This window comes from Oncorhynchus mykiss, chromosome 20, assembly GCF_013265735.2.
Source record: "Oncorhynchus mykiss isolate Arlee chromosome 20, USDA_OmykA_1.1, whole genome shotgun sequence".
Taxonomy (NCBI): Eukaryota; Metazoa; Chordata; class Actinopteri; order Salmoniformes; family Salmonidae; genus Oncorhynchus; species Oncorhynchus mykiss.
In genome coordinates, this window is record NC_048584.1 from 43,451,835 (window position 1) to 43,468,951 (window position 17,117).

General features: G+C 45.3%; 1 protein-coding gene across 1 annotated transcript in view; it reads left to right on the forward strand.

The window, feature by feature from the left end:
• Window positions 1-17,117, forward strand: part of LOC118942021 (calcium uptake protein 1, mitochondrial-like) — a 45,468-nt gene that overhangs the window by 3,121 nt on the left and 25,230 nt on the right. Inside the window, exons 2-5 of the mRNA XM_036955570.1 lie at window positions 4,666-4,780; window positions 7,253-7,335; window positions 10,382-10,499; window positions 11,325-11,407. Of these exons, the coding sequence (XP_036811465.1) occupies window positions 4,666-4,780; window positions 7,253-7,335; window positions 10,382-10,499; window positions 11,325-11,407 (399 nt within the window). The remainder of the gene's footprint in view (window positions 1-4,665; window positions 4,781-7,252; window positions 7,336-10,381; window positions 10,500-11,324; window positions 11,408-17,117) is intronic.

A 17,117-nucleotide genomic window follows, 5' to 3' on the forward strand; every position in this document is an offset into this window, starting at 1 on the left:
ACTGTATTATGAAGCCGAGATCAATGATATAAAGAACACTGGAGAACTTTAAATGAAATTATGGGCAGAAAGACATTCAACTCCATCTTTCATCGAATCAGATGGCTTATTCATCACAAAACCATTTGATATTGCCAATTATTTTAATTATTATTTAATTGGCAAAGTGGGCAAACTTAAGCAGGAAATGCCAACAATGAAACAACGAACAGTGAGTCATCGTATTCATGCATAAAAAAAACAAATAATGAAAGAAAAGTTTGAATTTTGTAAAGTTAGTTTGTGAGAGGTGGAAAAATTATTGTTAACAATCAATAATGACAAACCTCCTGGCATTGACAACTTAGATAGAAAGCTGCTGAGGATGGTAGCTGACTCTATAGCCACTCCTATCTGTCATATCTTTAATCTGAGCCTAGAGGAAAGTCTTTGTCCTCAGGCCTGGAGGGAGTCCAAAGTCATTCACCTACCCAGGAGTGTTAAAGTGGCCTTTACTGGTTCTAACAGCAGACCTATCAGCTTGCTGCCAGCTCTTAGGAAACTGTTGTCACATAATACAATGCTATTTTTCTGTAAACAAATTAACAACAGACATTCAGAATGCTGATAGAGAAGGGCACTCAACATGTACTGCATTGACACAAATGACTGATGATTGGTTGAAAGAAATTGATAATAAGAAGATTGTGGGAGCTGTACCTGTTAGATTTCAGTGCAGCCTTTAATATTATTGACCATAACCTGTTGTTGAAAAAATATATGTGTTATGGGTTTTCAACCATATCGTGGATTCAGAGTGATCTATCGAATAGAACTCGAAGGGTTTTCTTTAATGGAAGAGTCTCTAATGTCAAACATGTAAAGTGTGGTGTACCGCAGGGCAGCTCTCCAGGCCCTCTACTCTTTTCTATTTTTACCAATGACCTGCCACTGGCATTAAACAAAGCATGTGTGTCCATGTATACTGATGATTCAACCAAATACACATCAGCAACCACAGCTAATGAAGTCACTAAAACCCTTAACAAGGAGTTGCAGTCTGTTTTGGAATGGTTGGCCAGTAATAAACTGGTCCTGAACATCTCTAAAACTAAGAGCATTGTATTTGGTACAAATCATTCCTTAAGTTCTAGACCTCAGCTGAATCTGGTAATGAATGGTGGTGGCTGTTGAACAAGTTGAGGAGAATAAATTACTTGGTATTACCTTAGATTGTAAACTGTCATTCAATGGTTACAAAGATGGGGAGAGGTCTGTCCCCACACTCCAAAAAACAAGTTCTGCAGGCGCTAGTTTTGGCTAATCTTGATTACTGTCCAGTCGTGTGGTCCAGTACTGCAAGGAAAGACCTAGTTAACCTCTAGCGTCGAGCAATCCCGTATCCGGGAGCGTAATCATAGCCTCAAGCTCATTATCATAACGCAACGTTTCCTATTCATGAAAATCGCAAATAAAATGAAATAAATATTTTCAAACACAAGCTTAACCTTTTGTTAACAACACTGACATCTCAGATTTTCTAAATATGCTTTAACCAAAGCTACACAAGCATTTGTGTAAGAGTATTGATAGCCTAGCATAGCATTAAGCCTAGCATTCAGCAGGCAACATTTTCACAAAAACAAGAAAAGCATTAAAATAAAATTATTTACCTTTGAAGAACTTTGGATGTTTTCAATGACGAGACTTTCAGTTAGATAGCAAATGTTTATTTTTTCCAAAAATATTATTTGTGTAAGAGAAATAGCTCCGTTTTGTTCATCACGTTTGGCTAAGAAAAAAAAACGAAAATGCAGTCACTTACAACGCCAAACTTTTTCCCAAATTAGCTCCATAATATCGACAGAAACATGTCAAACGTTGTTTAGAATCAATCCCCAAGGTGTTTTTCACATATCTATTCGATAATATATCAGTGGTGGCAGTTGGCTTCTCATCCGAAGAAAACGGAAAAATACTCCAGCTGGAGATTACGCAATAATTGCGACGGAGGACACCAAGCGACCACCTGGTAAATGTAGTCTCTTATGGTCAATCTTCCATGATATGCCTACAAATACGTCACAATGCTGCAGACACCTTGGGGAAAACGTGGAAAAGGTAAGCTGACTCCTAGCTCCTCCACAGCCATATAAGGAGTCATTGCCATGAGGCGGTTTCAAAAAGTGCGGCACTTCCTGATTGGATTTTTATCTGTTTTTTTCTGTAACATCAGTTCTGTGGCACTCACAGACAATATCTTTGCAGTTTTGGAAACGTCAGAGTGTTTTCTTTCCAAAGCTGTCAATTATATGCACAGTCGAGCATCTTTTCGTGACAAAATATCTTGTTTAAAGCGGGAACGTTTTCATCCCAAAATTAAAAGAGCGCCCCCTATATCAAAGAAGTTAAGCTGCAGCTGGCCCAGAACAGAGCGGGATGTTTTGCTCTCCATTGTAATCAGAAGGTTGATATAAATACTATGCTGCCAGTCTCTCTTGGGTAAGAGTTGAGGAGAGACTGACTGCATGTGCACTGTGCTCTGTGTTCTGTGTTCTGTATTCTGTATTCTGTATTCTGTGCTCTGTGCTCTGTGCTCTGTGCTCTGTGCTCTGTGTTCTGTATTCTGTATTCTGTATTCTGTGTTCTGTATTCTGTATTCTGTATTCTGTATTCTGTGCTCTGTGCTCTGTGTTCTGTGTTCTGTATTCTGTATTCTGTATTCTGTATTCTGTATTCTGTATTCTGTATTCTGTGCTCTGTGCTCTGTGCTCTGAGCTCTGTGTTCTGTGTTCTGTGCTCTGTGCTCTGTGCTCTGTATTCTGTGTTTTGTGTTCGGTGCTCTGTGTTCTGAGCTCTGTGTTCTGTGTATTGTGTTCTGTGCTCTGTGTTCTGTGTTCTGTGCTCTGTGTTCTGTGCTCTGTGTCTGTGCTCTGTGTCTGTGCTCTGTATTATGTGTTCTGTATTCTGTGTTCTGTGCTCGGTGTTCTGTATTCTGTGCTCTGTGTTCTGTGTTCTGTGCTCCGTGTCTGTATTCTGTGCTCTGTGCTCTGTGTTCTGTATTCTGTGTTTTGTGCTCCGTGCTCCGTGCTCTGTGCTCTGTGTTCTGTGCTCTGTGCTCTGTGTTCTGTGTTCTGTGCTCTGTATTCTGTGCTCTGTGTTCTGTGTTCTGTGTTCTGTATTCTGTATTCTGTGTTCTGTATTCTGTATTATGTGTTCTGTGCTCTGTGTTCTGTATTCTGTATTCTGTGTTTTGTGTTTTGTGCTCTGTATTCTGTGTTCTGTATTCTGTATTCTGTGCTCTGTGCTCTGTGCTCCGTATTCTGTGCTCTGTGCTTTGTATTCTGTGCTATGTGTTCTGTGTCTGTGTTCTGTGCTCTGTATTCTGTGCTCTGTACTCTGTATTCTGTGCTTTGTGCTCTGTGCTCTGTGCTCTGTGCTCTGTATTCTGTGCTCTGTGCTCTGTGTTCTGTATTCTGTGCTCTGTATTCTGTGCCCTGTACTCTGTGCTCTGTGCTTTGTATTCTGTGCTCTGTGCTCTGTGCTCTTGTATTCTGTGCCCTGTGCTCTGTGCTCTGTGCTTTGTATCTGTGCTCTGTGCTCTGTGTTCTGTATTCTGTATTCTGTGCTCTCTGTTCTGTACTCTGTATTCTGTCCTCTGTGCTCTGTGCTCTGTGCTCTGTACTTTGTATTCTGTATTCTGTATTCTGTGTTCTGTGTTCTGTGTTTTGTGTTTTGTGTTCTGTGCTCTGTATTCTGTATTCTGTGTTCTGTATTACGTATTCTGTAATCTGTGCTCTGTGCTCTGTATTCTGTATTCTGTAATCTGTGCTCTGTGCTCTGTATTCTGTATTCTGTGTTCTGTATTCCGTATTCTGTAATCTGTGCTCTGTGTTTTGTATTCTGTATTCTGTATTCTGTGTTCTGTGTTCTGTGTTTTGTGCTCTGTAATCTGTAATCTGTATTCTGTATTCTGTAATCTGTAATCTGTGTTTTGTGCTCTGTGCTCTGTATTCTGTAATCTGTGCTCTGTACTCTGTAATCTGTATTCTGTATTTTGTATTCTGTAATCTGTGTTCTGTATTCTGTATTCTGTATTCTGTAATCTGTAATCTGTGCTCTGTGCTCTGTATTCTGTATTCTGTATTCTGTATTCTGTAATCTGTGTTCTGTGTTTTGTGCTCTGTCCTAAATCACATAAATGGTTATGGTCTTAAAAAAAGAAGACACCTGTATCCTGTCAGATATAGAGTTGAAATGTATCGTAATGTACTTTAATTTATATTGTATCGACTGTACTGTACACTGACTAATGGTGATTCCACACTGCTCCCTTCCTCTGCCTGGATGGCTTTGTGTCTCCCATTTCTAAAGCTCTGTGGTCACTCACCATGATGCAATATGATTTCAAAACAATAAAATGACAGTTGAAGAACTGGGAGGTTCCCTGCTCACACCACAGGACTGACTAGTGTGTCCCTCTCTCTCGCTCTCTCTCTCTCTCTCTCTCTCTCTCTGTGTCTCTCTCTCTCTCATTCTCTCCCTCTCTTTCTCTGTCTTTCTCTCTCTCTCTCTTTCTCTCCCTCTGTCCCTCTGTCCCTCTCCGTCTTTCTCTCTCTCTCTCTCTCTCTCTCTCTCTCTGTGTCTCTCTCTCTCTCTTTCTCTCTCTCTGATGATGATGAGTAGAAGATTACCCAGGATTGGGAGAAGTTTGCAGATGAGGACAGCATCTTCTTCACACTGGGGGAGTGTGGTCTCATCTCCTTCTCTGATTACATCTTCCTCACTATCGTGCTCTCTAGTAAGTCCCTGACACACACGCCTCGTTTTGAACCTGACACACACACACATGCCTCGTTTTGAACCTGACACACACACACATGCCTCGGTTTGAACCTGACACACACACACACACGCCTCGTTTTGAACCTGACACACACACACACGCCTCGTTTTGAACCTGACACACACACACACGCCTCGTTTTGAACCTGACACACACACACACGCCTCGTTTTGAACCTGACACACACACACACGCCTCGTTTTGAACCTGACACACACACACATGCCTCGGTTTGAACCTGACACACCACAGACAGACAGAGTGTTGTGAAACCAAGATTGTGGGTTCAATTCCCTCAGGGATCATACACACTAACAAAATGAATGCAATGGTGTGCTATCTGAGGTCTGAGCCCAGTAACCCATGTTGTTGTGTGTAGTGAAGGTCTGAACCCAGTAACCCATGTTGTTGTGTGTAGTGGTCTGAACCCAGTAACCCATGTTGTTGTGTGTAGTGGTCTGAACCCAGTAACCCATGTTGTTGTGTGTAGTGGTCTGAGCCCAGTAACCCATGTTGTTGTGTGTAGTGAAGGTCTGAACCCAGTAACCCATGTTGTTGTGTGTAGTGGTCTGAACCCAGTAACCCATGTTGTTGTGTGTAGTGGTCTGAACCCAGTAACCCATGTTGTTGTGTGTAGTGGTCTGAACCCAGTAACCCATGTTGTTGTGTGTAGTGGTCTGAACCCAGTAACCCATGTTGTTCTGGGTAGTGGTCTGAACCCAGTAACCCATGTTGTTGTGTGTAGTGGTCTGAACCCAGTAACCCATGTTGTTGTGTGTAGTGGTCTGAGCCCAGTAACCCATGTTGTTGTGTGTAGTGAAGGTCTGAACCCAGTAACCCATGTTGTTGTGTGTAGTGGTCTGAGCCCAGTAACCCATGTTGTTGTGTGTAGTGGTCTGAACCCAGTAACCCATGTTGTTGTGTGTAGTGGTCTGAGCCCAGTAACCCATGTTGTTGTGTGTAGTGGTCTGAACCCAGTAACCCATGTTGTTGTGTGTAGTGGTCTGAGCCCAGTAACCCATGTTGTTGTGTGTAGTGGTCTGAGCCCAGTAACCCATGTTGTTGTGTGTAGTGGTCTGAGCCCAATAACCCATGTTGTTGTGTGTAGTGGTCTGAACCCAGTAACCCATGTTGTTGTGTGTAGGGGTCTGAACCCAGTAACCCATGTTGTTGTGTGTAGTGGTCTGAGCCCAGTAACCCATGTTGTTGTGTGTAGTGGTCTGAGCCCAATAACCCATGTTGTTGTGTGTAGTGGTCTGAACCCAGTAACCCATGTTGTTGTGTGTAGGGGTCTGAACCCAGTAACCCATGTTGTTGTGTGTAGTGGTCTTAGCCCAGTAACCCATGTTGTTGTGTGTAGTGGTCTGAGCCCAATAACCCATGTTGTTGTGTGTAGTGGTCTGAACCCAGTAACCCATGTTGTTGTGTGTAGGGGTCTGAGCCCAGTAACCCATGTTGTTGTGTGTAGTGGTCTGAGCCCAGTAACCCATGTTGTTGTGTGTAGTGGTCTGAGCCCAGTAACCCATGTTGTTGTGTGTAGTGGTCTGAGCCCAATGACCCATGTTGTTGTGTGTAGTGGTCTGAACCAGGTAACCCATGTTGTTGTGTGTAGTGGTCTGAACTCAATAACCCATGTTGTTGTGTGTAGTGAAAGTCTGAACCCAATAACCCATGTTGTTCTGTCTAGTGAAGGTCTGAACCCAGTAACCCATGTTGTTGTGTGTAGTGAAGGTCTGAACCCAGTAACCCATGTTGTTGTGTGTAGTGAAGGTCTGAGCCCAGTAACCCATGTTGTTCTGTCTAGTGAAGGTCTGAACCCAGTAACCCATGTTGTTGTGTGTAGTGGTCTGAACCCAGTAACCCATGTTGTTGTGTGTAGTGGTCTGAACCCAGTAACCCATGTTCTTCTGGGTAGTGGTCTGAACCCAGTAACCCATGTTGTTGTGTGTAGTGAAGGTCTGAGCCCAGTAACCCATGTTGTTCTGGGTAGTGGTCTGAACCCAGTAACCCATGTTGTTGTGTGTAGTGGTCTGAACCCAGTAACCCATGTTGTTCTGGGTAGTGGTCTGAACCCAGTAACCCATGTTGTTGTGTGTAGTGGTCTGAACCCAGTAACCCATGTTGTTCTGGGTAGTGGTCTGAACCCAGTAACCCATGTTGTTGTGTGTAGTGGTCTGAACCCAGTAACCCATGTTGTTCTGGGTAGTGGTCTGAACCCAGTAACCCATGTTGTTCTGGGTAGTGGTCTGAACCCAGTAACCCATGTTGTTGTGTGTGTGTGTGTGTGTGTGTGTGTGTGTGTGTGTGTGTGTGTGTGTGTGTGTGTGTGTGTGTGTGTGTGTGTGTGTGTGTGTGTGTGTATGTATGTACCTGGTTGACGTAATATTTGATCCCAGGTCTGACCCTGTCTGTGTGTCTCTCTCTCAGCGCCCCAGAGGAACTTTGAGATCGCCTTCAAGATGTTTGATCTGAACGGAGACGGAGAGGTGGACCTGGAGGAGTTTGAACAGGTTAGATCACAGACACGCAACGGGGGTAAGCCCCGTACTGTGTTTCAATATACTATCACAGACACATAACGAGGGTAAGCCCCGTACTGCTATCACAGACACATAACGAGGGTAAGCCCCGTACTGTGTTTCGATATGCTATCACAGACACGTAACGAGGGTAAGCCCCGTACTGCTATCACAGACACGTAACGAGGGTAAGCCCCGTACTGCTATCACAGACACGTAACGAGGGTAAGCCCCGTTATACTATCATATGGCTTCTCTTCTCCTAGGAGACAGGGATTAGTGGTTTCAGAGGGCAGGTCTCAAGTGGCACCCTATTCCTTTATAGTGCACTCCTTTTAAGGGCTCATAGGGCTCCGGTCAAAAGTAATCTACTACGTAGAGGATAAGTCATCCACTACGTAGAGTGTAAGTCATCTACTACGTAGAGGGTAAGTCATCTACTACGTAGAGGGTAAGTCATCTACTACGTAGAGGGTAAGTCATCCACTACGTAGAGGGTAAGTCATCCACTACATAGAGGATAAGTCATCAACTACGTAGAGGGTAAGTCATCCACTACATAGAGGATAAGTCATCCACTACGTAGAGGGTAAGTCATCCACTACATAGAGGGTAAGTCATCCACTACATAGAGGATAAGTCATCTACTACGTAGAGGGTAAGTCATCCACTACATAGAGGATAAGTCATCTACTACGTAGAGGGTAAGTCATCCACTACGTAGAGGGTAAGTCATCCACTACATAGAGGATAAGTCATCTACTACGTAGAGGGTAAGTCATCCACTACATAGCGGGTAAGTCATCCACTACGTAGAGGGTAAGTCATCTACTACGTAGAGGGTAAGTCATCCACTACATAGAGGGTAAGTCATCCACTACATAGAGGGTAAGTCATCCACTACATAGAGGGTAAGTCATCCATTACATAGAGGGTAAGTCATCCACTACGTAGAGGGTAAGTCATCTACTACGTAGAGGTTAAGTCATCTACTACGTAGAGGGTAAGTCATCTACTATGTAGAGGGTAAGTCATCCACTACGTAGAGGGTAAGTCATTCACTACGTAGAGGGTAAGTCATCTACTACATAGAGGGTAAGTCATCCACTACATAGAGGGTAATTCATCCACTACATAGAGGGTAATTTATCCACTACATAGAGGGTAAGTCATCCACTACATGGAGGGTAAGTCATCTACTACGTAGAGGATAAGTCATCCACTACATAGTGGGTAAGTCATCTACTACGTAGAGGATAAGTCATCTACTACGTAGAGGATAAGTCATCCACTACGTAGAGGGTAAGTCATCTACTACGTAGAGGATAAGTCATCTACTACGTAGAGGATAAGTCATCTACTACGTAGAGGATAAGTCATCTACTACGTAGAGGATAAGTCATCTACTACGTAGAGGGTAAGTCATCTACTACGTAGAGGATAAGTCATCTACTACGTAGAGGGTAAGTCATCTACTACGTAGAGGGTAAGTCATCTACTACGTAGAGGATAAGTCATCTACTACGTAGAGGGTAAGTCATCTACTACGTAGAGGATAAGTCATCCACTACGTAGAGGATAAGTCATCTACTACGTAGAGGATAAGTCATCTACCACGTAGAGGATAAGTCATCTACTACGTAGAGGATAAGTCATCTACTACGTAGAGGATAAATTGCCATTTAGGACACAGACCTAGATGTGTAATTCTTTAGTGTCTCACTCTGTTTTGTTTTTTTTGTTTTTTCACAGTCTGAAAGCTGATTTCACCATGGAGTTCATTTATTAAATGTCAAACTGTGAATTAATAATTGGTTCAGGCCACATATTAAAACACAACCCACTGTGCTCTCTCTATAAAGCTACGTTGTGTTGTTATGTACGTGTGATTTTATAGTCAAATTTATAGTTTAGCTTGATTTTTATTTTATTTTTTTATTTTACCTTTATTTAACCAGGCAAGTCAGTTAAGAACAAATTCTTATTTTCAATGACGGCCTGGGAACAGTGGGTTAACTGCCTGTTCAGGGGCAGAACGACAGATTTGTACCTTGTCAGCTCGGGGGTTTGAACTCGCAACCTTCCGGTTACTAGTCCAACGCTCTAACCACTAGGCTACCCTGCCGCCCCTTAAAGGATCAGGCCGTGTGATTCAGAGATTAAATATCTGGTATAGAACCAGTCTGTTATAGTCATTCATACACATGGACCCTTTCTATTGCTCCTTCCCTCCCTCTATCCCTCCTTACCTCCCTCATTCCCTCCCTCTATCCCCTCCCTCTATCCCCTCCCTCTATCCCCTCCTTCCCTCTCCCTCCCTCTATCCCCTCCTTTCCTCCTTCCCTCCCTCTATCCCCTCCCTCTATCCCCTCCTTCCCTTTCTCTCCCTCTATCTCCCTCCTTCCCTCCCTCCATTTCCCTTCTTCCCTCCCTCTATCTCCCTCCTTCCCTCCCTCCATTTCCCTCCTTCCCTCCCTCCATCTCCCTCCTTCCCTCCCTCAATCTCCCTGCTTCTCTCCCTCCTTCCCTCCCTCTCTCCCTCTATCCCCTCCTTCCTTCTCTCTCCCTCTATCCCCCTCCTTCCTTCTCTCTCCCTCCCTCCTTTCCTCCTTCTCTCCCTCTATCCCCTCCTTCCCTCCCTCTCTCCCTCTATCCCCTCCTTTCCTCCTTCCCTCCCTCTATCCCCTCCTTCCCTCCCTCTCTCCCTCTATCCCCTCCTTCCCTCCTTCCCTCCATCTAACCCCTCCCTCCTTCCCTCCTTCCCTCCTTCCCTCCCTCTATCCCCTCCTTCCCTCCCTCCCTCCTTCCCTCCCTCTATCCCCTACTTCCCTCCCTCCCTCCCTCTATCCCCTCCTTTCCTCCTTCCCTCCCTCTATCCCCTCCTTCCCTCCCTCCCTCCTTCCCTCCCTCTATCCCCTCCTTCCCTCCCTCCCTCCTTCCCTCCCTCTATCCCCTCCTTCCCTCCCTCCCTCTCCCTCTCTCCTTTCCTCCTTCCCTCCCTCTATCCCTCTCTCCCCACACCCTTCTCTCTCCTCAGGTCCAGAGTATCATCAGGTCTCAGACCAGTATGGGGATGCGTCACCGGGACCGCTCCACTACGGGTAACACCCTGAAGACTGGCGGCTGCAGCTCCGCTCTTACCACATACTTCTTTGGTCAGTCAGTCAACCAGTCAACAGTCAGTCAATCAGTCAGTCAGTCAGCCAGTCAACAGTCAGCCAATCAGTCAGTCAACAGTCAGCCAATCAGTCAGTCAACAGTCAGTCAGTCAGCCAGTCAACAGTCAGCCAATCAGTCAGTCAACAGTCAGTCAATCAGTCAGTCAATCAGTCAGTCAGTCAGCCAGTCAACAGTCAGCCAATCAGTCAGTCAACAGTCAGTCAATCAGTCAGTCAATCAGTCAGTCAGTCAGCCAGTCAACAGTCAGCCAATCAGTCAGTCAACAGTCAGTCAATCAGTCAGTCAATCAGTCAGTCAACAGTCAGCCAATCAGTCAGCCAATCAGTCAGCCAATCAGTCAGCCAGACAAATAGTCAACAGTCAGCCAATCAGTCAGCCAATCAGTCAGCCAGTCAGTCAATCAGATCAACCAGTCAGCCAATCAGCCAGTCAAACAGTCAACAGTCAGCCAATCAGTCAGTCAATCAGTCAGCCAGTCAGTCAGTCAACCAATCAGCCAATCAGCCAATCAGTCAGTCAATCAGTCAGTCAGCCAGTCAATCAGTCAGCCAGTCAATCAGTCAGCCAATCAGTCAGTCAATCAGCCAGTCAATCAATCAGTCAGCCAGTCAGCCAATCAGTCAGCCAGTCAATCAGTCAGACAGTCAGCCAATCAGTCAGCCAGTCAGTCAGCCAGCCAGCCAGCCAGCCAGCCAGCCAGCCAGCCAGCCAGCCAGCCAGTCAATATGTGTATAACACATTTCGTACAAAAGGTGCGTCTTAAGCTTTCTTCTTGAAATGTCCCCCTTTCTCCCCCCCAGGTGCCGATCTGAAGGACAAACTGACCATTGGACACTTCCTGGAGTTCCAGAGAAAACTGCAACATGATGTCCTCAAACTAGAGGTGAGAGGAAGAGAGAGAAAGTGAGAGAGGAGGAAGCGAGAGAGAGGGAGAGAGTAGGAGGAAGAGAGAGAGAGAGAGAGAGAGAGGGAGAGAGTAGGAGGAAGAGAGAGTAGGAGGAAGAGAGAGAGGAGGAAGAGAGAGAGAGGGAGAGAGTAGGAGGAGGAGAGAGTAGGAGGAAGAGAGAGAGAGAGGGAGAGGGAGAGAGTAGGAGGAAGAGAGAGTAGGAGGAAGAGAGAGATGAGGAATAGAGAGAGAGACAGGGAGAGAGTAGGAGGAAGAGAGAGAGGAGGAGGAAGAGAGAGAGGAGGAAGAGAGAGTAGGAGGAAGAGAGAGAGAGAGGGAGAGGGAGAGAGTAGGAGGAAGAGAGAGTAGGAGGAAGAGAGAGATGAGGAATAGAGAGAGAGAGAGGGAGAGAGTAGGAGGGAGAGAGAGAGGAGGAGAAAGCGAGAGCGAGACAGAGAGACAGAGTCTGGGTGTGGGTGTTTGAATTGATGAGACATCAGTATCAATGAGAGTCAGCCCTTGAGGAGGCTGTCTGAGCCTTTGTCTCATGGTGACACAGTGATTGTCCTCTATCCTATCGGTTCATTAACCAACCTATCAGTCTGTCCTCTATCCTATCGGTTCATTAACCAACCTATCAGTCTGTCCTCTATCCTATCGGTTCATTTACCAACCTATCAGTCTGTCCTCTATCCTATCGGTTAATTTACCAACCTATCAGTCTGTCCTCTATCCTATTGGTTAATTTACCAACCTATCAGTCTGTCCTCTATCCTATCGGTTCATTTACCAACCTATCAGTCTGTCCTCTATCCTATCGGTTCATTTACCAACCTATTAGTCTGTCCTCTATCCTATCAGTTCATTAACCAACCTATCAGTCTGTCCTCTATCCTATCGGTTCATTTACCAACCTATCAGTCTGTCCTCTGCCTCCACAGTACAGCTCTGTGTATGAAGTGATAAACTACCAGAACAAAACACTCCTCTGTGTATAAAGTGATCACATCAGTGCAGGACAATTTCATTATCACGAAAAACGGTTAATTAGCAATATTTTTTTTAAAGCATTCACTTCAAGCGGAATGTAGTGCGTTGTAGGACCGTCGACAGATTGGTCTCTCATCATCCTGTTGGTGAATTTAATAACATCATCCTGTTGGTGAATTTATTAACATCATCCCGTTGGTGAATTTATTAACATCATCCTGTTGGTGAATTTAATAACATCATCCTGTTGGTGAATGTATTAACATCATCCTGTTGGTGAATTTATTAACATCATCCCGTTGGTGAATTTATTAACATCATCCTGTTGGTGAATGTATTAACATCATCCTGTTGGTGAATTTATTAACATCATCCTGTTGGTGAATTTATTAACATCATCCTGTTGGTGAATTTATTAACATCATCCTGTCGGTGAATTTATTAACATCATCCTGTCGGTGAATTTATTAACATCATCCTGTTGGTGAATTTATTAACATCATCCTGTTGGTGAATTTATTAACATCATCCCGTTGAGACGTTGGGTCAGCTGTGTGTTTTAACACGCATAAAAACATTTTTTCTCTCTGTGCGGCTCTCTTTTTCTCTGAATGTTATAAATGGTGATGAGGAATCTATTGACAGCAGCAGAGAGGTCGAGTGGCACTAAGTGCTGTTCTGTCTCAGAGCGACTTTATGAAAAGGTCAGAATCTGACCGTAGAACAGTCATTAACGTTCGTTTCTTTCTGCACGAATGAGACGAGAAGAAGCTTGCCCTTCTGTTATCATCAAACACACACACCCCATACACACCACACACACACACCACACACACCCCATACACACCACACACACCCCATACACACCACACACACACCACACACACACCCCATACACACCACACACACCACACACACACACACACCCCATACACACCCCATACACACCCCATACACACCCCATACACACCACACACACCCCATACACACCAAACACACCACACACACACACACACCCCATACACACCCCATACACACCCCATACATACCCCATACACACCACACACACACACACCCCATACACACCCCATACACACCACACACAAAACACACACACCACACACACACACCACACACACCACACACACACCACACACACCACACACACCACACACACACCACACACACCACACACACACCACACACACCACACACACACCCCATACACACCACACACACACCCCATACACACCCCATACACACCACACACACACACCCCATACACACCCCATACACACCACACACACACCACACACACCACACACACACCACACACACACACCACACACACACTCCACACACCACACACACTCCACACACTCCACACACCAGACACACACACCACACACATGAACACACACACACACATCATACACACCACACACACAAACACACACCAGACACACACGAACACACACACGTAATGTGTCCTTGCAGGAAGCTCATTTTGACATGGCGAGTGGGGGGTGTTAGTTAGTTAGCTAGTTAGTTAGTTAGTTGGTTAGTTAGTTAGTTAGTTAGTTAGTTAGTTAGTTATAGCTGTCAAATGTAACCCATATTGACCTGACACAGCTATCTCCGCTGTAGCCTGTGTGGTACTGAAATTCAATGCCAAACCGGCACACACAGAATGACTGTCACTCTTAGTGCCACACCAGCTACAGTCCTGATTCAACTGGATGGTCGGAAGAGGAAGAGGGAGAGGAAGAGGAAGAGGGATAAAGAGCAGCTATAGTTCCGGTAGCTCAGAGTTTATTTGGACAAATCTGAATTTGTGTTAGTTAGTGTTAGTTAGTGCTTGTTAGTGTTCGTTAGTGTTAGTTAGTGTTAGTTAGTGCTAGTTAGTGTTAGTTAGTGTTAGTTAGTGTTAGTTGGTGTTAGTTAGTTCTAGTTAGTACTAGTTAGTGCTAGTTAGTGCAAGTTAGTGTTAGTTAGTGTTAGTTGGTGTTAGTTAGTGTTAGTTAGTGTTAGTTAGTACCAGTTAGTGCTAGTTAGTGTTAGTTAGTGCTAGTTAGTGTTAGTTAGTGCTAGTTAGTGCTAGTTAGTGTTAGTTAGTGTTAGTGTTAGTTAGTGTTAGTTAGTGCTAGTTAGTGTTAGTTAGTGCTAGTTAGTGTTAGTTAGTATTTTGAAGGGGACATTGAAACCGGTAATGTGCAAAGAGAGAGGGTGGAGCTCCTCGTTTCTGGTTCCGCTGCTCGTTCTAGCGTCTCTGGTTCCGCTGCTCGTTCTAGCGTCTCTGGTTCCGCTGCTCGTTCTAGCGTCTCCGGTTCCGCTGCTCGTTCTAGCGTCTCCGGTTCCGCTGCTCGTTCTAGCGTCTCTGGTTCCGCTGCTCGTTCTAGCATCTCTGGTTCCGCTGCTCGTTCTAGCGTCTCTGGTTCCGCTGCTCGTTCTAGCGTCTCCGGTTCCGCTGCTCGTTCTAGCGTCTCTGGTTCCGCTGCTCGTTCTAGCGTCTCCGGTTCCGCTGCTCGTTCTAGCGTCTCCGGTTCCGCTGCTCGTTCTAGCGTCTCTGGTTCCGCTGCTCGTTCTAGCGTGTCCGGTTCCGCTGCTCGTTCTAGCGTCTCCGGTTCCGCTGCTCGTTCTAGCGTCTCTGGTTCCGCTGCTCGTTCTAGCGTCTCCGGTTCCGCTGCTCGTTCTAATGTTTCTGGTTCCGCTGCTCGTTCTAGCGTCTCTGGTTCCGCTGCTCATTCTAGCGTTTCCGGTTCCGCTGCTCGTTCTAGCGTCTCCGGTTCCGCTGCTCGTTCTAGCGTCTCTGGTTCCGCTGCTCGTTCTAGCGTCTCTGGTTCCGCTGCTCGTTCTAGCATCTCCGGTTCCGCTGCTCGTTCTAGCGTCTCTGGTTCCGCTGCTCGTTCTAGCGTCTCTGGTTCCGCTGCTCGTTCTAGCGTCTCTGGTTCCGCTGCTCGTTCTAGCGTCTCCGGTTCCGCTGCTCGTTCTAGTGTTTCTGGTTCTCTTCTCTTAACATATATGGACCCCGAACATAATAAAGCAAGACCAATTAACCAAAACTTTAGTATAAATATATATAAATATAAATATATAAATATAAATATATATAAATACTGTAAACACAAAACTATAAACGCAACATACAACAATTTCAACATTTTTTACATTTCATATGAGGAAATCAGTCAATTTAAATAATTAAATGAGGCCCTGTAAATTCATTAGGTTCTAATCTATGGATTTCACATGACTGGGAATACAGATATACATATGTTGGTCACAGATACCTTTAATAAAAAGGTAGGGGTGTGGATCAGAAAACCAGTCAGTATCTGGTGTGGATCAGAAAACCAGTCAGTATCTGGTGTGGATCAGAGAACCAGTCAGTATCTGGTGTGATCAGAGAACCAGTCAGTATCTGGTGTGGATCAGAAAACCAGTCAGTATCTGGTGTGGATCAGAAAACCAGTCAGTATCTGGTGTGGATCAGAAAACCAGTCAGTATCTGGTGTGGATCAGAGAACCAGTCAGTATCTGGTGTGGATCAGAGAACCAGTCAGTATCTGGTGTGGATCAGAGAACCAGTCAGTATCTGGTGTGGATCAGAGAACCAGTCAGTATCTGGTGTGGATCAGAAAACCAGTCAGTATCTGGTGTGATCAGAGAACCAGTCAGTATCTGGTGTGGATCAGAAAACCAGTCAGTATCTGGTGTGGATCAGAAAACCAGTCAGTATCTGGTGTGGATCAGAAAACCAGTCAGTATCTGGTGTGGATCAGAGAACCAGTCAGTATCTGGTGTGGATCAGAAAACCAGTCAGTATCTGGTGTGGATCAGAAAACCAGTCAGTATCTGGTGTGATCAGAAAACCAGTCCGTATCTGGTGTAACCATTTGCCTCATGCAGCGAGACACATCTCCTTCACATAGAGTTGATCAGGCTGTTGATTGTGGCCTGTGGAATGTTGTCCCACTCCTCTTCAATGGCTGTGTGAAGTTGCTGGATATTGGAACTAGAACACTCTGTTGTACATGTCGATCCAGAGCATCCCAAATATGCTCAATACGTGACATGTCTGGTGAACATGCAGACCATGGAAGAACTGGGACATTTTCAGCTTCCAGGAATGGTGTACAAATCCTTACGACATGGGGCCGTGCATTATCATGCTGAAACATGAGGTGACGGTGGCGGATGAATGGCACGACAATGGGCCTCAGGATCTCGTCACGGTATCTCTGTGTACTCAAATTGCCATCAATAAAATGCAATTGTGTTCGTTGTCCGTAGCTTATGCCTGCCCACAGCATAACCATGCAGCTGTTCACAACGTTGACATCAGCAAACCGTTCACCCACACGACGCCATTCACATCTGCCATCTGCCCAGTACAGTTGAAACCGGGATTCATCCGTGAAGAGCACACTTCTCCAGCGTGCCAGTGGCCATCGAAGGTGAGCATTTGCCCACTGAAATTGGTTACGACGCCAAACTGCAGTCAGGTCAAGACCCTGGGGAGGACGATGGGCACACAGATGAGCTTCCCTGGTACGGTTTCTGACAGTTTGTGCAGAAATTCACGTGTTCATCAGCTGTCCGGTTGTCTGGTCTCAGATGATCCCGCAAGTGAAGAAGACGAATGTGGAGGTCCTGGGCTGGTGTCTCTAAACCGAGGTTTGAGGCGGCTTATGGTAGAGAAATTTACATTAGCTCT